Here is a 23,777-nt window from a genome sequence, read left to right as displayed (position 1 = left end):
GGGCACCACATTGTGTTAATACGGGCCTGGCCCTAGGACACATTTCCAAAGATGCCACCAAAACGGGTGGTTCTGGGAGTCACAGATGAATGGTGGGAGTTTCTATAGAGGTCAGGATGAGAGAAACTGACCAGTTGAACCATGGAGTGACCCGGGAGACATCTGGTGGTTTTGCCACGGAACTGTCTTTTGAGGTGGAGGACTTTTCACCCTCCAAAGGCGGGGCTATGATGATGAAAACAATCACCAGTGACAAAATCATGTACTATTTAAACCAACAGGAAAATTCTGCTGCAACAGCTCCAATTCAACCCCAAGAGGGGAGCACTAAGACGGTTTTAAAGGTAGAGTCAGCAATTTCTCCGGAAGTTTACCTAAGTCCCTTTTTCAAATTCTGAGCATGCACAAGACCAACTTACCTGCTCTTCCACACCTCAGGGGGATCGTGTGAAAAAATTCTTCCAAATCCACTCTGGTCTTATTTCTTTCTACTGAGACCTTCCTCTTCTTCTCATAAACCTGTATGCGGTTTGCTTCCTGTGACGCTCAGCCATTTTCAAAGTATACGGTGAGAGCAGCAGAGCTACAATGACCCAAATGGCATCTAAACTAAAATAATCTGAACATAGGGTGTAATATTGAATTATAATTTTTATTTAATGAACCTAGAACAACATTTCAGAAATGTATATACAATTAAATAGAAATAAATTAACATTAATAACTTATTATTTTAAATTTGTAATTGCCTTTGTAATTTTATGTGTTTAAACAGGTCTCTCTTGTAAATGAGACATGGAGTTTCAAAGGTCTAACCTGTATAAATTAAGGTTTAATAATAAAAAATGGTTCTATTAATAGTTCTTGGAAATACTTTAACTACATGGAGAAATATATATTATACACAATATATATTACTCTGGCTAACTAATGTGTAAGGAAATAAAAATATTACTCTGGCTAAATAGTATGTTTGAAACATGCAGCTGTGTCCTTAAAATGGCCCAAATAGAAATGATCTTTCAAAAATGTTATAAAATAATACAACACTTTCTGAGACTTTACCGTGAGTTGCAGTAATCATCTGATAAGCATGCGTGTACAGATAGGAGCCTCTGAGTGGTTAAGCATTTCCTGAAGTTTGGTCACTGATGTCAACCTTCCTGTTCCGCTGAGCATTGCCTTTTTATAGTTTATTTGATCTAAGTGTCTCGGGTTAGTGCTTGGAATATGCATTTTCTAATCCTGGTATTTCTTTTGGCAATAGGTAAGCGTCCAAGTAGAAGTAATAGTAATCAAAGTCTCAATCGGAAGAGTTAAAATGAATTTAATTGTAGAGCTTTGTGCATTTTTACATTGCCATGTTTCTGTCTGAAACTGCTTGACGAGTGCATCAAACGTCTCTATTGGTCACATTTATAGTAATCAATTTGTTGTTCAGACCAGCTTCCTCGTTTTGAGGTAAATGTAAATGTAATGGCGTGCCTTCTAAGCCCGTCACTGCATGGTTTATCTGTTTTCTTTCTGCGTATTGAACCGCTGTGGCGCAGGTGAGAGCGATGCCATGTTTCGGCAGAAGCTCACATGCCCCTATGAGGCCGAGCAGCAGAGCCTGCGCCGGGTGTGGTGCCGGCGGAGCTCTCCAGAGTGCTGCACGGGCTTCAACTTCAGCTACAGCGCCCGCTCAGTGGACGGAGGCAAACTGAGGGTGACCCAGGACGCGCGCTCCTTCACCGTGGAGGTGCTGGAGCCGAGCGGCAGAGACGGGCTCTACTGGTGTGGTCTGCTGAGCAAGGACGCAACCATCATCAAGCTGGCGGAAGGTTATTTTCATAGCTGTGAGTAAACAAAGATGGACGCTTATCTGCTGTATGATTGCTGCATCTTTTTTTTGGACTGCTGCTGTAGGAAACGACATGGTCAAAGATGGCGTCCAGGTGGTAGACTGTAATCTGTATCCTGTATAAATGCTTTTACAGACATGTTAATTATTTCTCTGTTTGAAATCTATTTTTTTTAGTGTGTTCTTGTTTTTTTCTGCATGCTTCTATTTTCACTGTACTGCTGTTGCACCTGATTAGTTCCCTTGTTTCTATCATTGAAGATAATTCAGGTGTATGAAAATAGCGAGGTAGCCAGTGAAAGTGGTATAACTTGTTCATTGTGAAAAGATGTGCATTTATTTTCCTTTTACCGCAGCCACTGGTGCTTTTATCTGGAGTTTCCTTCGCTGGGCTATGCTGCCACTACTGCCGTTAGTGACCATATGTGCTTATGTCCTCACCAAAAGTAAGTGGTTTCTGTTATCATCCTTTTATTTTACCCACAGTGAATTTTATAATAGTCACATGTTCAAAATTCTGCTCCTTCAGCAACTCGGTTTAGTGTGAAGATCCAGAAGTGAATCCCAGAAAGGCAGAAAAATGCCAGAGGGCTGTTTCACAAAAGCAGAATTTAGAAATCCAGGGGCTCATTCTACGTACGTAGCTAACTCAGTTAGCTGGATTTGATTGTTGACGATTTGGAATGATCTTGGATTGTTTGGTTCTTCGACACTCATCCTGGACTTGCTGTCATAGCAACATGTGCGCAAACTTAAGCCTGCTCGCAGCAGCTTATTTAATGTAAACAGGATTAGATTGCAGCTTTATAAGCAGAGGAGATAGGGAAATTCATAGACATAAACGTAGACGCCTCGTTGGCCGGGTTCTGCCTATGCTGGGGATGCGTCAGAGTGTCCGCCATGTTAACTTTAATCTCAGAATATACTTTCTATTCGTAACATTTTTATTTTTGTAATATTTTTATTTTTGTATATATATATATATATATATATATATAGCCAATCCAGCTGCCAATCTCTATGAATTAATCTCTATATACTTTTTTATATATCAACTCCATCTATATCTTTCTATTTTATTACTTAAAACATATATACAGGGAACATAGACGTTCACTACTTTCTGCCACATACAATATGGCGGTGACGTCCACGTGCAAACCTGCGCCCAATGGGGTGTCTACGTATATAATGTCTATGGGGAAGTCTGTCGTAGCCATGTCCATTTTTACAACAGCAACCTGTTGCGGAAGGTGCAAGAATAATTCGCAGAGCTTTTCGAATTAATCGCGTATTGCGAGATAGGATCCTTTAGCGCAACGCAACAGTGTAATTTTAGAGGGATATTGTTTTTCTTGTGAGGCTGTTATTTACATAATTAATTTGTTGGAACCACACATTAAGTGTTCAACACGGAGAAGTGATTTTTTTATGTTCATCCAAAGACTTATGTTTTTGAGTGCATTTAAAAGTGGCTTTTAAAAAGAGGAAAAAGTGGCTTTTTAAAATACAGTATAATAATTGAAGGCTACCATTTTGTAGAATATTCTTGTACTTCACTTTTACTTGCCCCCATGTTCTAGTGGGTCCTCTGAAGGCTCTGACATAAAAAGAACAAAGTAAATATGAGATTATTAAAATGCAAAAATACATACTGTAGAAAGTGATAGAAACATCTACCATGGACAGTATTTACGCATTAATTTGTCTGCTGCTTTTTGCCAGCCCTCTCTCCTGGCTTTAGCAGACTTTGAGGTGTTACCTGTTGTTTTAATGAATGACTCAAATATGGCAAAGCTCGTGTTCTGCTTGGGAGAAAAACTGTGGGCGTTCTTTGGCCATGCTGAACAGCCAATAGCAGCGCTGCTGATCATTGTTTCTACTATCGACACATTTCCCCTTTTAAACAAACGCATGAACGCGCAGTTATCCTAATTAACTCAATCCAGCGATACTAAACGTAAACAACAGGTGTGTTCAAAGAACCCAATTAGCCAGATCATGATTAGCAGGATGAAATCATCTTGGATGTGTCATTTGATTTCGGATGTTTTAAGCAATGTAGGAAGAACGAGCCCCAGGACAACAGATAAAGCCAACTCGACCTAGTGTGATCAGAGCTTCCTGGATTGATCTGTTCCAAGGCCAATCCAGGCTCAGGAGGTGCAACTATGTCAAGCCAGGTTTAAGTAATTTCGGTAAATGCGCATCTGCAACTTTTTTCAGACCATGGGGTCGATCACAGATTCACTGAGGCCGCAATGGATGAGTTGTGTGCACCATGGTTCTATCCAAAGGAGCAACATGTGTTGATGGAGGACCATGAGGAACTGAAGCACATCAGACTCAAGAAAGGAAACACTGCTGCTATTATAAAGGAAAACACATTTATACTTCTATGGCAAAATATGTTAAACCATTTCCTCTGATCTATCTGATTCTGACTCTAGAGGGCGCTGTTTCCCTGACCCTTCCATAACTCCTGCAAGAAAAGCGGGAGAGAGATGAAACTTTTTCAGCAGACAGTCTTTGCAAAACAATCTTCCCCTCATATCAGATCTTATTGGTGGCATTAATGATCAATATAAACATTGTCTGTGTTTAAAACATTAAGCAGACTCTATAATAAATTGAAATAAGTTAACGTAGGACACTCGATATGCATTGAAATTACCTATTCATGATAAAATATATCAAATAACATATCAACATTCTTTATTTTAGCAGTTAAGCTACTGAAGCTTATGGTTTGTATAGTTTTTTTTTTCGGTGCTGTAAGATTCTGGATTCTGTGCACATGAGGGCCGCTATGTTTGTTCTGGAGGAGTCAGTGAAACAGCGCCCTCTAGCGTCGCAGAGTGTCGTGGAACACGGGACTTTATTGACATGTTTACTTCTTCATCAGCCATTTCTCTAATCCCCTCAACACATGCTATGGTCTATTAAAGGCCTTTCTGTCATACTCAGAACAACAGTTCTGAACAGCAGTAACGCCCACATGGATAATTATAAAATGAATGATGGTACAGACTACCATCATCATTTTAAAATAATAAAAGTACTTAACTGGAGGTATTTTATTGCATGCTGATATAAAATACTAAAACACACAGAAAAGAAAACTGAATCGGTTTCTGATCAAGTGTGACTGCTGATTGAACAGAGAAGGCATCAACTAAGGATAAGGATTAACTAAGCCTGGCTGTTAGGAACTGATGTGCTGCTTTTGTGAAACCTGATCAAGGCTTAATTCAGCCAGGACCTGGAAAATCCTGGTTTAATCCTCTCTTGGTTTTGTGAAACAGGCCTCAGGGCTCTGATCAGTACAGACGCATCAAAAACAGATTCATGAGGCCATTGCACAATTTTCTGATATGCTTAGGTACTAGTAAAATTCCACTTTAAATGATAGGGTTTCATCTATTATTTTACCAGTATTTGGTGAAGGATACCAGTAAAACAATATCTCATATCATTGTATTCCATTTGCTTTACAACGAAACGATAACTGAACAGTCCTCTAACCTGAAACTTCCCGTTTCCTCTTCACAGTGAAAACAAAGCAGTGCTGCAAGGTAAGGGACCGGTCATTTGGCACCTAACATTAAAACAAACAATCACAAGAATTCTAAGGTGAGGACTTTCTTCTAGAGCACCTTGTTTTTTTCTCTAATCTTGCCTCAGAAAGATGATGAACTTTATGACGACGTTGCTGCAGCTGGAGCCACTGACCCGGTGTATGACAGTCCAGATCATCTGAATGAGAGCGAGTCAGCTGGGATTTAACTTCATCCCAGGAGGGGCTGGGAGTCGGACTCGGATGCTATTTTTTTTTTAAAACAATAGAGGAAAAAAACTCAATTTCTTTCTCTTTTATGAAGAAATAAGTTTGCTTTTATTGGACAAATCAAACATAGGCAAACTGACACATAGTGTAAAGATGGAACATGTCATAGGGTGAAAAATACATGAAGAATTTCATCCCAAAATGAGTTTTTTAATAAGCATTTGTATTAACAGTCATCTGATACCATCCTTTCTAAAGTGCATATCATTCTGATGAATGTTATTACTTTAGTAAATAGAATGTAACATTAAAATAAAAATCAGGATTTCAGTGACTGTTTCCACAAGCGTGTGCGATTTTGGAATGAAGCTCCTCAAATATATATATCTATGTATTTACTTTTTACATTCTTTTCTTGCTGTACATTTAAGTCTCATGCTTTGCTTGAAACCTTTAGCAGCATTTATCCTCAAACAAGAGATGGGAGAAAAAGCAACACAGTATTTAGGATAATGCTGCATAGTTTCAACTTCGGAATAAAACTGAATTTCTTTGTAAACCAATAGATTGGAATCGTTGCGTTTGTGTGGGAGTAAAAAAAAAAGAAGAAATGTAATCAGGACAGAAGAAAATACACATCACTTCTTTAGGATGCATCCATTTTCACGGGAGTCATGGAAGATGCGGCATGTTTTGCCTATTCTAAGCAGGGGAGTTCCGGCTTTCAGACAAAATGTGGAGATTTTAGCACTTCATCATCACGGCGTCCTTTTCCTCTCCTTGAAAAGAAGTTGACGTAAACAGCTGACTGGGTATTACAAGTCAAGGTTCAGAAATGTGAACAGCTGTGAGCCAAACAGAGCTGCATGATGGGTTGGAATGGACAGTCTGAACACAAAGCCACGCGAGCAGAAACCACGACACAAACATGAGAAATAAATAAAGGACAAAACTGAAAAAAGACATGTTACAGTTACAAAGAAATATTCAGATCAATCCTTTACAAGGCTGTTCAACAAGAAACAAACAAAAAAAAACAAGAGAAGATTCACCACAACTGATGACAGGCTTTAAGGATGAAGACGTGGAGCATTTAAAGCAGCCTGAGCTACATCCTACAGTAAGAACACTTGAAATGGTTCATTGGGACAGCTGCACATCGTTCCCTCGGTGGTAACCTTGGTTAAGGCAATCACAGGGAACAACTGAGGAATAAAACCGACATGCAACCGCATCCCGCACTTAGATCACATGTTCAGCCTATTCTAAATGGGCTTTTTCCAGTCTTGGAAGTGGACCTCCTTCACTGAACATTTTCGTTTCTGACCACGACAGAGCCATTCGTTCACAGCTCTCAAAGTCTAGAAAGCTGCTTCTGCTGTGGAAAGGTTGCTTAATTCTCATCTGACCACAAGCCGCACAGACAAAGCCTAACGATAACTGATGTAGTTTCATACATAAAGTAACAAAAGGATTTCATAAATTTGCCCATTGCTGGAGAGCGTAGTGATGAAAGAACAGGTCGGCGCAGACAAAGACAATAGTGTAAAACCAGAAGCTTTTTCCTGACTCGCCTAACTTATGTCAGCCAAGCCCAACTTCTGCAGTGTTAATAACTAGACCAATTTGATATTTCCCATTTCAACAGGTTAGGAATAAAAAGGACACAATGGAGTCTTTAAGGAGTCAGTCATCACTTTGAGCATGCTCACAATCACTACAACAGCCACACAAACATTCAGAGTAAACCGTGATCCTATTTACAGTAGCCAGTTCAGAGTGGATCACCAGAGTATCAAAGCAAAGAAAAGCTCAAACTAAAGGAATCGGGTCAAAGTACAAACAGTTCATTTTAAGGTTCAGTACAGTACATCTGAGTCCTCCTGGGCTTTTCTTATTGGTTGGAGTGGAAATGAGAGCAGGAGTAAGAATGGGGGGAAGAATCAGAGGGAGCACCCAGGAAGCAGAATCCTCTGTTGCCAGAGCCGACTGTAGTTGGTGGTTTTGAGTGTAGGGTATGGCTTGTAACGCTGTTTAATGCATACACAAGTTGACCTTTTTGTTTTGCTTCTTTTTTTTTAACTGACCATACACCTCAATCGAACTTCTGTATGTTACTTTTATAGCTCTTCATAGTCTCCATCGTCTCTTTTGATCGAGCCAGCACCTCCACCCAGGAAGTCCTCCAGTTCGTCCACTTCTGTTTTCTTGGGTCGAGATTTCTTCTTCTTTTTCTCCTTGTCGTCTCCTGCTGCAACCTCATCTTTTTCCTTTTTCTTGTGTTTGTGTTTCTTCTTGCTCTTCTCGTCCTCCTGTATGCAAGGCATGAGATTTACTAAAAATCCTCTTTAAATGTCAAGACAACACTTTTTAATCCTTACTTTTTTTTTCTTTTTTACAATTTTGAAAACCAATATTCAAATGTAGACAAGCCTGTAACTTCAGTATCAAAGTAATTGGTTTCATCCAGTTTGATTGATATATAAAGCACATTATCATCAGCATAATGTTGGATACCTATATCTCCTGATGATACCATCCAAACAACACTTGTATATTAGAAAAACACTAAAACTAGAGCTCATAATACACCATGAATGTGTTAACATAACCATAGTCATTTATAGTGAAAAACAAAGAACATTAACATTTTAAGTTTTAAACAGAGCCCTACAGTGAATATGACGTACGCATCTCAGCATGATGAAGGTCAGCCAACAGGTATTCCTCAGCCACAGCTGGTGGCAGCTTGCTGGAGTAGCCCTGTTACATTACTCTTGAAAATTTTCTTCCTAACTTTTCATTTTTCCAAGATGTTTCTTATGGATTTTTGATTTTATTTTCTTGAGTATATATGTACTTTTGGACAGTTCATATGATACGTAACCATACCAAAAAGGATTTATTTTTTTAAACAGGGAGCAGCTCAACGCCATCTCAAAAGCCCAAATTATACTTTCCATCAATAATAATGGAGGAGCCAAGATCCTTGGCAAAAATATTTGGAACAAGTTCAAGTGCTCACTTGGAACTAGGGATTCAAACCCTAAAAATTAGGGATTCTAACTTCAAAATTGTGGACTAATAGTTTATTTATAAATTAAATTTTGTTTTATCCGTATTAACTCATAATTACCAGAAGAGGGCAATGCTGCTCATCCTTAAGCAAAGCCAGACGGTAGTAGTTGTAAAAGAAACAATCATGGTGGAGGCATGCTGGAACAGGAACGTGAAGCGGTCCAAACAAAGTCCACTGTGGGATTATTTTACTGTTTAATGACGACAAGGGTGCAAAATGCATTCTGTTTGGTTCTGTTTTTAAATAAAAACACTCTCCTTAAGTTACCACCTAAGTAGCTCCCATTCAGCGTCAACTTTTCAAACAAACTCACACAGAAGGTGATGACAGAAAAGCAGACAGAAAAACACACAAAAGATTGCCGCATGATAGAAATGGACATGATACCAATAAACACGGTTGATGGTGAGGGCTTTTGTGACGATTACAAAGTGTTTCACATATTTTATTCTATTCATCTTATGTGTTATTTATTAACCTAAAAGTTTCCTGTTTTGTTATATTTTTAAAATATGACTAAGTTTAATAATGTGTAAGGAAACCACAAATTCTATTTATTCAGTCACTATTTAATACAGGTGGCACAATAAACTGGTAAATTATAAAAATGTGCTACTCAAATTCAGCATATTGTTTAAAAAAAACCTCCTGATAATAGAGATAACTCGGCTTTTTAAGAAAATGGTCCCTTATGAATTAATCGTTAGTCAATCGATAAGATCAATCAACTTCGGATGAATTTATCGATAACTTGCCTCCCTACAAGGAAGCAGACAAAGCAATGCTGTTATATTGTAGCCAGTCATCTCATTTTAAATGTGAACAAAGCAAAGGAAATGCTTGCAGATTTCAGGAGAAACCAGAATAAGTCAAACCTTATTTCCATCAGACAACAGACTGGACTGGAGAGCCATATATACAAGAAGTTACTAAGCAGACTGTGATTCTTGAGGAAGCTCAGATCCTTTAGCGTTTACAGCAAAATGCTGCAGGTCTTCTACAGGTCTGTGGTGGAAGATGCAATCTCCTCTGCCAAAAAGTGACAGTTAATACAATGTTAAACCCAACGGAGCCCCCTGAACATCCTCTTCTTGAGACCGTGATCCAACCGTGTCTTCAGACAGAGGCCTCTTTAGATCTGCTGTAACAGCCCACAGGCATCCCATTTAAATGTGACAGTTCACTAGTTTGATTTTCCTTTGAGATAAATGAGGTTTTTCTAACTGAGCTGATTTAAGTTCAAACAAAAGCTGTTTGCATGTGTCGGTGAGCCACCTGAATGAAATATTTGTCTATTCTGACTATACCTCCCCCAGTGTGACAATAATCGTGGCCACGCAACAACATTCACAGCCACTAATGTGGACGATAACAAGTACAGCTGAATGTGTGAGGAGAAGTCAGAACATAGATCATCTGATACATATCAATGTTAAAAATACAACATTACCTCCTTGCTTTTCTTCTTCTTTTTCTTCTTTTCTCTGGATTGCTTGGTTTCTTTTTCTAGAAGAGGACAACACACACACACACGCTGGTCTTAAGATTTAGGTCAGAAATTAATTTATTAGATCATTAATGAAGAATATACATATAGTTTTTTATAATAATCCTGTTTAAACACAGTGATTGACAGATCTTTAAATATGAGCCAGTGGATAGAGACCGGTTTCTAAAGAACAGGTTCTGATCCAACTCCATGTACTGGCCTGAGACCCAGGTAAAATTTGGGAAGTCTTTAAAGAAAACCAGCTGACAATTCAACTTATCTGTTCATAATATCTGTGATTATGTCATCCGCCACAGGTTATAGAGTCACCTTTTTCAAGCCTGTATCACAGCTCATTAGCTTGTGCGCAGCTTGGAAATTGTTATTATACAATGTGGAGATTATTATGTAGATTTAGTCATTTTGTGCTCGTTTCTGTGCCCAAACGTCCAGGAGAAATGCGGCTCATTCAAGCTGTCAACGTTTAAACCAATTTAAACCTAAATTCAATCTTAAAGCAACAAGTTTGTGGAGCAGAAAGCCCTTTTCTGTTAATTTTGCACATGGCTCTACTTCAACGTGAGAGATAATTAATAAGGAGTCATACTGAAAGAGAGAACACAGTGGCCTAGGCCTGGCAGCCCAGCAAATGAAGCACCGCTGACAGGAGCGCCATCAGAGCTGATGTGTTGAGTCCTGTCTGTAAAGCTTTCTCTGTTTCAAGCGTCATTATACAACAAGAGAAACAGCAGCTGTACCTTGGAGCAGCGAGTTACAGCCGTCCTCCTGTAGGCAGAACCCTCCGGCCAGACCAGAGCATCTTACATGTCCCTACTGTAGACCACGTATTGATTTTACTGGTTATAATGGAACCGACTGAATCAAGTAAAGGACTGCCACTCGGCCACTAAGTGGCTATTCCTACATGTGCTTTGTTGGTACCGTTGAGGAAGAAAATCTTGATCTCAACACCCGGACCAAAAAAGGTTAAGAAAGAAGCAATGGCAGCATTCTGGCACATACGGTCTCAGCATTGTGACAAAATGTACAAAAACAGTTTTCATTCCATTTCTGAATAAGGCTTTAACCCTCTACAGACACTACTGCATAAAAATGTAACGGCGATTACTGGGAAACAAAGAAAAAACATTCTTTCAGGACTTGCCTTCCGGGTCTTCACTGCTGTCCTTTGCTGCTTGAGGCTCTTCTTGGAATCCGAGGCCAAAGAGGTCAGCGTCATCCTTGGGTTTGAAGGAAATCACAGTGGGCTTCAGGGGAACCGGCACCTTACTTAAATGCAAGTCCTCATCAGAGAGGTCGGACAGAAGCTCGTCTCTGACAGGAAAGGTGTCCTGTGCACAGAATAAATGGGTGAAATGTGAGAAAAAAGTGACTGTCAGAGAAACATGGCCCTGGATCTGATCTAGATAACAGTCTGCATTCCTAAATGGCTACTAAAGCCCTACAGCATTAAATATCACTTTTGTTAATCTCCTGGTCAGAAACTGAAAAATCCTATGTTTTTCTACTCAGTAAACGCATCACACTTGAGCGCTGACAACGCTCTTTGGTGTGGACGCTGTAACCAAGGGAAGTTTATTTTATGCATTTATTAATCTTGACATTGCAGGTAGAATAACAGATTGCAGCTAAAGCCCACATATTCCCTTAATATGCATTAAACCAAGTTTAAGATTGCCCTTAGAAACTGGCGGGTTCTACGACAGAGAGGTGAATTGTTCCACATGACGGTAGAACATTCTGACTGAAGCTGGGGACACAGAGGAACCTCAGTCACCAATGATCTCATTTTTCACATGGCCATGCAGAGCATTCTGAAAATGTATTATTTAACTATAACAAGTCAGAAATAATATACTATGACCTTAAGTCCTTATACACAGATTCAGTAGGTGACGTTACTGAAGCTCCTGTCTCTCACTCAGTAGCATCACCTCAGCTTACATTTCTGATGACTGCTTACAGCAGAAAGGCACCATAAAATATTTCAATATGGTTTGGAGAGAGATCTTTACGAGACAGTGAGTGAAATAGCATTCAGCTAAAATGTGTATGAGCAGGACAAAGCTTTACAGCAAGCAGAGATCAGAAATCAGGCTGAAAACTCTGATGGGTGCTGAGCACATCAGGCCAGTCTGGGTTCACCGTCTCCTAGCAGGACCCTTAGCCCGCTGACATTATGATTTTTGCTGATCTGCTTTAGTTCACCTTTGAAATCTTGGGGGTATCTGATGCTTCAGACTCAAAGTCAGGGTCATCCATGACAAAAGAGAGCATCTGCTGGGCCACGGGCGCCTCCAGGTCTGTATCAGAGTCCTCAGCTCTGGGGGTGCCTCCCTTTTTCCTGCCTTGCTGTCGAGCAGGCGGCTCTGCTGCTGGGGTTAAAGTCAGGGAGATGGGCGCTGTGCTCTGGACTTTGAGCTCCGCAGCTTGAGAAGTCACTTTTGGTTTTGTGAGCTGAATAACAGGCCTGAAATTCAGAAAGTGCAGTTCAGTTACTTCAAGTAAAACTAAGTGTTTAACTATATTCATTCATCTTCAAACTTATTTTCTAAACCGCTTAACTTCTCCTCCACATGTCTTGGTCATATCTGTATGACTGCACTGTTTTTCTGCAGAAATGGTGAACACATTTCCTCTACAGCCACATGTCATCGCCACTGAATCACAGCTCCACTTGTGTATTTTCAAAGATGCCTAACATGGGCCACATCCTTAAAGAGGCCAACTTGTAGTGAAATGCTAAAGTCTTACATGTGGTCCAGTTGGATCAGAGCTCTGTAGTCAAAGAAACTGCACCTGTGGTTGAATCGGGCTTCCCTGGAGTCATCCAGCCAGCCAACACTTACGCTTTCAGATCGGGTTCACTGTCCAAGTCCTGGTCCTGGGTGACTGTGGGGGCAAGCTGCTCCACCTCCTCCTCTTCATCGCTGGTCAGAGAGATATCTTTGCAGCGGGGCAGAGCCTTCATCTGGGGAAGACTGGGCTCCGTGTCGTCGGGATCCAGCTCATCTTGGAAACCAGACACCATGGGGTTTCCTTTCTTCTCTCCGTCGCTGTGTCACAACAAGAACAGGAGAAACCGTTGTGAGAACTCCACCATTTCACTCTACGTGAACCAGCGGTAAAAGGTTAGACAGCGCAGGGACACACCAGAGGAAGATGGGGACTGAGCAGAGAGGGTAAACCACATTGCTCCGAGCATCTTTACCGTGAACGTCAGAGCCAAGTTCCACTTTTAGTTAACTGGCAAGCAGCTGTTATAAATATACAATGCAACTTACAGACAAGGATAGTTTCTAAAGCAGGGGTCACCAACATGGTGGCGGCCCCCCCCAGCACCATATGTGCCCTCAAGCCTGTTCAAAAACACAACCCTCCAGTGAGCTGCGTATAAAATGCTATTTTATTCAGTTGCTCTTCCTTTTAATCATTGTTATATTTACATAGATTTAGAAATGACAAAAAGATCAAAAACATGTTTATATTACATAAAGTTAAGGTGGGCTCTAATTCTTCAAGTTCAAAGGTCAATACAGGTAGCCCTTGGTATCACACAGTACTAATGAAGTAGCTCCCAGCGTCAGAATGGTTGGTGACTCCTGCTCTAAAGGATCTCATGGAGTTGTGTGATCCTTCTTCATATCAAAGGTTTTAACCGAGGGGTAAATTGTTGTTTTGCCCTCGTTTTTACTGCTAACCTATCCTTAATACAGCTGAAGGTTGGTGGTACATGGAGATCTGTTGACACGACTCCAGCAGGCCGAGGCACCATCAGCAGTGACAACAGATGTCGATACCTGTGAGGGAACATTACGGGAACTCTGCTTGAGAACAAAGAAATGTCTCAACAATTTGCACTGCTGTCGCTGCTGTGAGAGAAGAAGACTAATTTAGCAATTTTCACCAGGCTGCTGTTTTGCAATGGGCCAAAACACCAGCTTAACATTCTACTCCCAAAATCCTTTTGGTTTTGTTCTAAAAAGGTGGAAACCATGTTATTCACCAGCATGTAGGAGGTAGGGGCGGGCTCCTGGAGCGGAGCAGCCAATCCAAACACTGTCAGCACCATCTTTAAAACTGTGGAGTCCAGTTATTGTTCTGATCGGTCAATTGATCGGAGTACGGCTAACTTTTTATTTTATTTTTCCCAAATTAACAATGCAACCATACATAAAAGTATCACAAACACTTTTTGGATCTGACACCATCATTATATTTGTAACCTCTCCCCAAATAATACTTGTACCAACAATGCGTAAAACAGGTAAACTAAAAATGGTGGCAAGGCAAATACAATAAGAGAAACACTTTTCAGATAAAGTCTGCTCTCATTGGCTTAATATAGGTCAACAGACTTTTCCATGTCTTCATACATTTCTCAGATTGCAGTTTGCAGGACTAAGTCAACTTCTCCATAACGTATATATTAACCAGTTGTCCTTGTTTGGTGAGTCCCCCTTTAGCCATTGTCTCATAATTCCTTTTTCCCTGCTTATATCCTTATTTCAAATATTTAAATATTTACTTTCTTTTTCTCCTGTGTATCAGCTAGTCCTAAATAGAGTGTTGTAAATATGAATAGTAGATCCTTCTGAAAGACCTTGTCCATACAGCGTTTAAGCTCCTTCCCATACTTCTCCATACGGGGGCAGCTCCAGAAAATACGCGTATGATCTGCATCCCTTTCCTCACAGCCACGCCAACACTTTGTAACGCAATATTTCGTTTCAGCTGGCATTCTAAAATATCTCATTACGGTTTTTTCCACCCATGCTCCCTCCGTGACAATCAGATACAACTGCAATCAGAAACAAAGGGCTGTGAGAGCATTAAAGTTAACGGGGTATGAATACTTTTGCAAAGTTCAGTGTAATAAAAAAATGTTGGTTCTAACTCAGTACAATAGTAAGTTATAAAGAGGCAATATGTAATTCTAAAGCTATTCATTTATTCCAACATATTCCTAATGATCTGAGTGGATAATTACAGATAAAACATATATGAGGTTGTTGTTGCACTGACGGCTCAGGTGAAATGTCTGGTTCAATGTATTTTGTTTTTTTTAAAAAGGGAAATCTCTTCTACTTGGGGATTTCCCAATCCAAGACAGCAAAGGTTATTTAGATCTTCCACAGTCAGTTAGGTTCCTATAAAGTAGATATAATGTGAAACTAAGCCAGCCTCTCACCTGTCGCTGTCCACGGCTGCGGCTGGGGCAGGCTGGGCCACCTTGCTCTTTGGAGGCACGCTGTCTTCCAGGAAACTCCTGTCCAGTCCTTCATCTGGCACAAAGTCATCCACGCTCTGAACCTTAGCAGGACACGCGGGTGCAGGAGGGTCCTCTGGGGAAGACATTAAGACACGTCTGAGCTGCAGTCAACAAGGTCAGCTCCATTCCAACTGGTGGCCGTGCTCAGAGGCTCCTACCGCTGTTTCCTCGTCTACAGGCTGGGAATCACATGACATTCCAGCGCCTCTTAGGCCTTTAAGGCTTTGGAAAGCGCTGCATTTCTCAACCGCTAAGTCTCAAATCTCATGACTAATTAGCAAGACCCTCTAACTTATAGTTAAACAATCCGCTTGAACTTTTTTAAAAAGCAGATATTTATATCTATGTAGATAAATTTATTTAGAAACAAATCTGACATTCACTTGCTTCTTAAAAACTTTTAACCTTTGCACGCATCTCAATGTTATTTTGAGCACAAGAAGAAAAGATCTGGCAGACAAATGGTAAATGGCTTTACTTGTCCTACTGGACACACTATAGCCGCGTTCACCCTGTCACTAACGCACACATTCATACACCGACACGCAGATCGCTAGGCAACCTGGGATTAAATGTGTCACAATCACAAAATACAGGAATCACTATAATTTAACTTATGTTGTGCAATGTTAAAAACCTAAATGTGAATGAGTAGCCATAGAGTCTGTCATGTGACTGTAGCATCACGCTATATTCACTTTTCATTTTTCTCCCAGTCAATCCAAGCCTTTGTACCACTTTATGACGTATATCGTTTATTTGAAGACCGTTCTTTTTATGGTCAAGATACGGGACATGGCCCCTTTAAGCTTCAAAATGCCAGGGGAAACACGCAAAAAGCTGTTCGGCTATTAGAATAGCAGAAATCATTTTCACGTTGAAAATGTTTCAAGAAAATATAAACAAAAACAAATGAAGAATTTATACTTTTTTACTTCATCTTTTGAAAGATGCTGGTCTCATTTATTGCAAAAAAAAACACCTAGGTTGAATGAAATTTTAAAACCTAATATATAGGTTAGAAAATTGTGGAAACGTTTAATATTCATATTACATAAATTCATCACACGCAGTAAAATATTCCAAGCCTTTGTTTGGTGTAATTTTGATGATTATTGCTTACAGACAATGAAAGCCCAAACTTCAGTGTCTCAGAAAATCAGAATATAGTGAAAAGGTGTGGCACTCTAATCAGCCAATTAGCTGAGAGGTTTCCTGAACCTAGAAACGGTCTCTGTGTCGCCTACTGACCGGACTGATGTCCAGAAGACGGTCAACACCGTCCACAAGGAGGGGAAGCCCCATGAGGTCGTTGTTCAGGAAGCTGGTTAGTCAATTAGGGCTGTAGAAAGCCCACAGAAAGCTGAGGGAGCACGATGGTACTGGGCTTTATTGACTGGACTGAGCAGAACCCCACAGAGAATTTATGAGCGGCACCAGATCCAACAAGCAGACGACCTGAAGGCAGCTGTTGGAGCAACCTGGGCTTCCTGAACACCTCAGCAGAACCTCAGGCTGGTCTCCTCCATGCCACGGAGCACTGATGCAGGAATTCATGCACAACCAGCCCCAACAGAGTGCTGAGTGAGATGAACATAATCTATAGAAGTCTATTCTATTCTGTTTTAAACATCCTTTTTTAATTGATATTTCCCTCTGGTATTATTAAAGTATTTCAGATTCTGATTATGTAATAATCTATTTTTTAGAGGTTTCTGTGTTTCTTCCTTTATGAACAGATGGACATCCTGTGACTCAGGCAAGCAGCCTCTCACTTATCAGCTGTTATATTGAAATGTGGAACGGACACGCCGTCTACACATCCACCTGCTGCTGCCTCCTCTTCCTCAGAGCCAGCCTGGCTGGTTGTGAAGGTGACAGGCCATGACTCCTTCCACAGAGTGGAAGAGGAAAAGAGCTCGACTGCTGCCCTGAGACCTGATGTTTGAATGGACAGAATCTGGGAAACACCGTCTGACGCCCGCTAACACACGGAGTCATTTTGGGCCGTAGCAGACCAAAAGACGAGGGTCATCAGGACCGACCGTCCATCCATTCAGGGCCAGTACAGCGTTAGGGTGAGGAAAAGGTCAGCTAAAAAACAACTCATCCAGGTCAAAGGTTCTTCAGCCTTCTACCCTCAGGTTGGCGCTACAGAGCGCTGATGCTAACAGGAGCCGACACAGAACCAGTTTCTAGGCTCAGTCTCTGATGAACACTTTAGAAGTGCTAATATTCTGCAGCATATTAGCACTAACCTGCCAGCTTTTCTACCCCTTGCATTTATATTTGTACAGCTAGATATTTACATATACTTACAGATATGCTAAAACATACTTCCCTGTTCTTACTTTTCCATGAAAGTCTTTTTTTGTTACAAAAAAGAATATAATCTTTTTTGTACAAACTACATTCTATAGTTTGCTGTTCTGCTTGTCTGTCTTTGTTTTCGCGATGCCAGCGTTGGAACCCGAAGTCTAATAAAGTTTATTCTGATTGTAAAATTAACAATTTCATGTGATTCTCTAACAAAAGTGAGGATTTTATTCATCTTGTTTTATGGCCAATCATAGAATATTGAACAATATTTGTATTTAAACAGATTTTTTCCCCTTCTTTTATAACTTTCCCAGAATGACTGGGAGGGTGCTACCCCATCAAACCACTGTTTCCAAGCTTTGCCCCAAAACACGCTGGGTTATCAATATGATAATGGGATAAACTAGTGGAAGTCTATTACTTTCATTTGAACTTTTCTAAAATAAATAATAAAATCACTGCTTATTCTAGTCGTCATTAACCGTCGTTAACCATTTCTTTAGCTGGTGGAAGAAAGCAGAGGTTTTCTATCAGCCAACATAATCTGTTCCTTGCTGGTATTTATCAGGACAAGTTTTCACAGTGCAGCCTTCTCTGTTGGGACCGGTCCGAACACTTTGCCCGGGTCGCTCTTTGGTGGGACTCACCCGGTGCAGAAGCAGGAGCCTCGGTAGCCGACGACCCAAACCAGCGGGAGATGAAGCTGCGTTTCTGCGGCGCCGAGCCCCCGGGTGCAGCGGGCGACTGCTGGTGTTCAGGCGACTGGGGTGGAGGTTTGATCTCAGCGGTGGGGGTGGCTGCCCCGCTGACCGCTGCTGGGGGGGGAGCGGGGGAGGAAGCGGACGCAGACACAGACGGAGACTGGGGGAGCGTCTGGGAGGGCGCTGGAGGCTGTGGGGTGCTGGGGCTGGAGCTGCCTGTGGAAGCACCGCTGGGAGGGACGATGGGAGACTGGGAGCCGGAGGAGGGACTCTGGCCGTTAGCTGGACCGGGAGAAGCGTGGCCCTTACTACGAGACTCCAAGTTCTCCAGGAAACTGTGAAAGTTCACAGAAGAGTTTCAGGACAACTTGATCACGCGTTGCCTTGGTAACCTACAACGTTTGAACGGTTCATTTGAAATTAGTTATTCAAAAGCTTGCAGCTATTATCAAACGTGTAGAGCATTGCCCACATGCACAGCCATATTCATCTCGTTTATTCCCAAAAACAAAGGTAATAATTCCCCAGGACTACCAGCACAGTGGTTATCTAAGGTAAACGTGGAGCAGCTATGCAGCACAGCCTCTGTGAGAGGACTCGCTGGGTCATGACCACATCTGTGCCCCACTTGGCCTGTAGCAGAAACTAAAGTCTAGCAGCTCTGCTCTTCAACACAATCAGACAGGGGAAAAAAAACATGGCTGTACATCTCATAGTTCTGGTCCTCGGTCTCCTGCTGGACAGTGAGCTCCTCCAGGGTGGCGTCCATGTCCAGCTGGTTGGTCTCCAGTTGCCTCAGGAGGGTTTCTCTCTGCACGCATGCAAACACACACATTTCTATTAGAACTAACCAGCCGCAGGTCCTCTCCTGTTTAAAGAACACTTAGAAAGCTGCATGCTGGATGGATGGTGACAGATCTAACCTGGAGCTGTAGGAAGGGGATGTTGAAAAACCTGTGCAGATACTTCAAGCCAAATCCATTCTTCATAGAGGACTCTGCGTAGTGGATGTAGGATGATCCCATCGGTCTGTAGAGGAAAACAGTATCAATCCCATCCTTAACGCGACTTTAGAAGCTGCTGGCACCGAGACGTATCGGCTTTAGGGCTGAGGTGGGCTAAACTCAACCAGCGGGGTGCATACCGCCTGCTTTGATGCCAGATTTAACCGTGATGTAACAAAGTCAAACAATTAAGACGCCATCAGCAGGTTTTGTTTTTGCAGAGCAAAGCTGCCCTGCTTGATGAAGGCAGGATCTCCATATGGCATGTCTGGACACCTGGGAAAAGAAACGTTGTCATTTACCTGTTGAGTCCTGCGATGAAGTCTCGTATGTCGTCGGGGAGAATGACCCGATGTTCCCCCATGTCCCTGTGGTTTCCCAGAACACACACTGGCACGTGGGTGGGTACCTTGGGCAGCTCCCTCAGGATGTAATTGAAAGTCCTGGAAGTTAGGAAATCACAGCGTAACATTATTCTGCAGGTTAGAGACAGAAAACAACAACTGCCGGGAAGAGGATGAAACACGAAATAAACATTCTGCTTGACTTTGGTTGGACTACGGTGTCGTCCAGAATTGAGATGGAAAACTATTTTATTTTTATTCCATTAGCTGAAAAGATGATTTAGAATCTGGCGACTGGCTGCTATGAACCCAAAGCAGAAAGACTGGATATATTGGATATTCAGAGAATACAGATTTTAATTTCAAGAACAAATAGTTATATTTACAGGCAGAATGCCTGATATCAACACACTGAAACTCATCTAGACATTTTTACTTCCACAACGTGAAACGGACCCATTTCCACAGGTTTCATCTGTTCCCCACGCAGAACTGTGGCACTTTAACACCTCAGGGCCTTTTGTTTGGTGCAGATTGCCCCGTGAAAGATTAAAGATGCCTTACCACTGTTTAGTTATGTCAAACATCATGATGACGCCATTGCAGTTCTTGTACACGTCCAGGAACTCTGCATCCAGCGCCACCTCGTCTGACTGCATCCAGACAGGATTGAGAAATCACAACAGAGCTCCTCGGGCCATAAAATAAGCCCAACATGCCGGGCAGCCTGGCCCCATGACAGCCATGTGATAATCACCTCTTGTGGCTCATTCTCCAGCTTCAAATTGTCCCCGCGCCGTTTGCCTTTGCCTGAAAGATCAGGAAAAAAAAAAAAAAAAATCACAAGTTCAGACAGGAAGGGAAGGAGCAAACATGGAGCTCTAAAGTCCACTGCAGTCTATTTAGCTACAAGTGTTATCATGAGGAAAGCAAGCTATCCACTTTTCTCTAAGAAAAGCCTTTTCTCACACAAGCCTTAGCATACAGTGCTGGCCTCACATGTCAGGCTCTAGCTAAGCATGGCGGACACAACTGAAACAAACAGGCAGTCAGAGCGGTTCTGATCGGACCTCGCCACTACCGGCTTTCAGGTTAGAGAGGGAGGAAGAGGAGGAGGAGGAGGAAGGGCACACCCAAGGCACACAAGAGTTTCTACGCATTACCGTGGAGCTCACCTACACCTTCAGGAAGAGGGTATTTTTGGCCTGAGATGAGTGCAAGAGAGGCATGAGAAAGACAACATCAAGACTGAGGACAGAACCAAACGAGCACCCTGAGCACATGTCTCTGTGACGTCTTTAAATTCACAGCAGGAAGACTAGAAACGAAAAAGAAGACGTCTCATAGCTAAGTCCCCCTGAGCCAAAATGTCTGTGAGCGGCACTCACCTTTGTCCACCACGTCCCACACCTCCACCTTCACCACATCGTCGGTAGCTGGACACAGAACAAAGTCTGGACTCATTATTCTGCTCTTAAAGCGGAACGGGGAGGACTACAGGGGGCTACGTGTCTCTAAGGATCTACTGTATGATTTCACAGCCCACTTCTGGCCGTTTGGTTAGACTGCTGCTGTGTACTTCCACCGTTGACTGTAAAAATGCCGGCGCCCTGGGACTGCAGCAAAGTCGATCTGTTTTGACGTTTTGAGCTTCCTTGTTTTAGAACACGCTGAATTTGGAAAATGTTGGTAGACTCGGGTGTTATGTAACTAGGACATGGATCTGCAGCCTGTAGCCCAGTGGTGTCCAGTGTCAGTCCTCAGTGTGTAGCGTGTCGCAGCTTTTAAATGTTCCCTCCGTTCAAAGCGCCTGAATCACATGAATGATGAAATATGAAAACATACGGGCCACCAGCCTTCAGGATGGAGCTGGACACCTCAGCCTCCAGGGAACACACTGACTGCTCTTCACACTTAGTAACGCTCACCATGCTAGCTGCTATTATAGGAAGCTCAGGACCGTTTCACGTGTTCAGTGGAGAGCCACCTTTTCTAGATTTTAACTTTGTGGATCCCAGTTCTAGAGGGACGTACTGTTACTCGGTGTGATGTTGCCTCAGATATAAAGAATTAATGACTGGTGTCGGCAGGAAGGCTGAAAACCAATCCTATGAATTTGTGTTTGCTGCACTCCTCAAAGACAAATCTGGATCAGACCAAATGGGTATGAGGAGGCCTGTCTGATAAATAGGGCTGGGCAATATATGGAGATTTTACAAATAGTGAGATTTAAGATAAGTCTATATTGTTTATATGGAGATAGTGTGTACTGTGTTAGTTACACTTTTATGTATTCCAGAAGGTTATTTTCCAGCTGTTTCTCATATTTATCTACAGCCGTTTGTTTCAAAATGTGCCTGGGAGAAGTTTGGAATAAAGGTTTGATTCAGAGACGCATTTTTATAGTGACTTTACCAAAAGAAAAACAGAGACAAATATCGTATAACGGCATTCGGCCTAAAAACATCGAGCTATTACTTTGGGTCTGTATCAGCAGAAATGAATGACAGCGGTGCATCTCTGTCTAAAACAATCAACGGTGGAGAAATCTACCCTGCAGGAGGAGGAGACTAACAGACTAACGTTAGCTTAGCTCAAACTACCCTTTAATGGGAGCATTTTTACCTTGATACGGAGCCACTGAAATAAATCACCAGCAGACACAAACAGCAGATGTGAAAACGCCGTCACAACAGCAATAAAACCGAGGCAGCGCTCTGACAGAGAACATAAGACTCACTTTTGTAATTCCAGTGAATACTTGTGACCTGGATCTCCTGAGTGGGAATGTACTCCTCCAGAAACTTCTTCCCCTGCAGTCGATGCCATAAGGTACTCTTCCCAGTATTTCTGTCTCCTCGGATGACTATTTTCACTGGAGTGGGGGGGAAATAAAGACAACAACATCCAGGCCGTTGTGACACAGACTGGGCGGAGAAGGAATATGTGCGTTGACACTTGCCACGCTGCTCTTACTGTTATACTGCACCCCTTTGGCGAAGCGCCTCTGCAAGCTTTGGTTCATGGACTGCAGCCCCGCAGGGATGCCTTTCTCCCGCAGCTGGCCCGGCTCCGAGCCCACCAACTTCTTCAGGGCCGAAAACATGTTGAGGTCCCGCGAGGCGCTGCAGGCGACCAAGACACTGAGACGGCGCCTGGCGAGGCTGCTCCTGTGACGACGGAGGGAAAAGGTGCGGCGCCAGATCCTCACAGGTCAGGGAGTTAGGGCTCCATGCTGAGGAACAGCCAGAGCAATCTGATGTGGGTCGATCGGAACTTCTCTTAAAGGTGACTGGACGTTCTTCCCTGGCCGTCGGTGGTGGTGGGGTTCACTGCCGTAGTTTTAGGACCGTCATCTGCCATAAAGAAAAACAACATGTCAGTGAACAACGTTTTCCCTTTAAAAGACACACATCTAAAAGCTAACTGGCGTGATTCACACGGGACGTTGCAAGGTTCAAGAAAGAAAACACAAGATCTAATTTCATTTAATTAAAGCAAACCCGTTTGGTCCTGCCACAGCGTCCTGCTGGGCCCACCTTTCCACTACGAGGTTAAAGCTAAGCGCCCTTCTTCATCTTCTTTTTCTCACTGGCGTCACAACGATGCGACCGTTTGCACGGTGGAGTTCTTTGTTTGTTTGCAAAGCATTCGTGAAGACTTTATTCCCAGTAATGACGGAGGGAGAGAGGAAGGGGGACGACAAGGGCCCGGAGTCTCTCACCTTGGACTCCACATACAAAGCCGTTGCCACCGTTTGACAAACATCCCTACGGAGGTGTCGCCTGCCCATCAAAGGTCTCTCCAGGAGACACCCGTCCTGGGAACCGTCGGGGTTGGAGGTGTTGGTTTCGGAGCTCCAGCCTCTTGGCCCACGGGGACGTAAAGCCGGCCTCGCTGTGGACGGGGACACAGGCG

General features: G+C 42.4%; 2 protein-coding genes across 2 annotated transcripts; one reads left to right on the top strand and one right to left on the bottom strand.

Annotated features, from left to right (window-relative positions):
• Positions 1 to 1,564: 1,564 nt before the first annotated feature.
• si:ch211-102c2.4 (uncharacterized protein LOC568178 homolog) lies at positions 1,565 to 6,591 on the top strand. The gene is made up of 4 exons (XM_036144677.1): positions 1,565 to 1,838; positions 2,200 to 2,289; positions 5,396 to 5,418; positions 5,528 to 6,591. Exons 1-4 carry the CDS (start codon positions 1,565 to 1,567, stop codon positions 5,627 to 5,629), a joined length of 489 nt encoding a protein of 162 aa, XP_036000570.1. The 3' UTR covers positions 5,630 to 6,591.
• An 865-nt stretch (positions 6,592 to 7,456) lies between these two features.
• On the bottom strand, positions 7,457 to 23,123 carry rabl6b (RAB, member RAS oncogene family-like 6b; the record flags this gene model as incomplete). The annotated part of the gene is given in 16 exon segments (XM_036144676.1): positions 7,457 to 7,942; positions 10,160 to 10,215; positions 11,364 to 11,550; positions 12,428 to 12,689; positions 13,069 to 13,275; positions 15,411 to 15,564; positions 18,458 to 18,846; positions 19,219 to 19,322; positions 19,435 to 19,540; positions 19,818 to 19,958; positions 20,424 to 20,512; positions 20,617 to 20,669; positions 21,035 to 21,064; positions 21,248 to 21,295; positions 22,600 to 22,734; positions 22,836 to 23,123. Coding segments are annotated over 16 exon segments (2,283 nt in total). The 3' UTR covers positions 7,457 to 7,750.
• Between the last annotated feature and the right edge of the window lie 654 nt (positions 23,124 to 23,777).

Source organism: Fundulus heteroclitus, chromosome 12, assembly GCF_011125445.2.
Source record: "Fundulus heteroclitus isolate FHET01 chromosome 12, MU-UCD_Fhet_4.1, whole genome shotgun sequence".
Classification (NCBI taxonomy): Eukaryota; Metazoa; Chordata; class Actinopteri; order Cyprinodontiformes; family Fundulidae; genus Fundulus; species Fundulus heteroclitus.
Note: the sequence above shows the minus strand (reverse complement) of the source record. Positions and strands in the feature narration are given on the sequence as shown.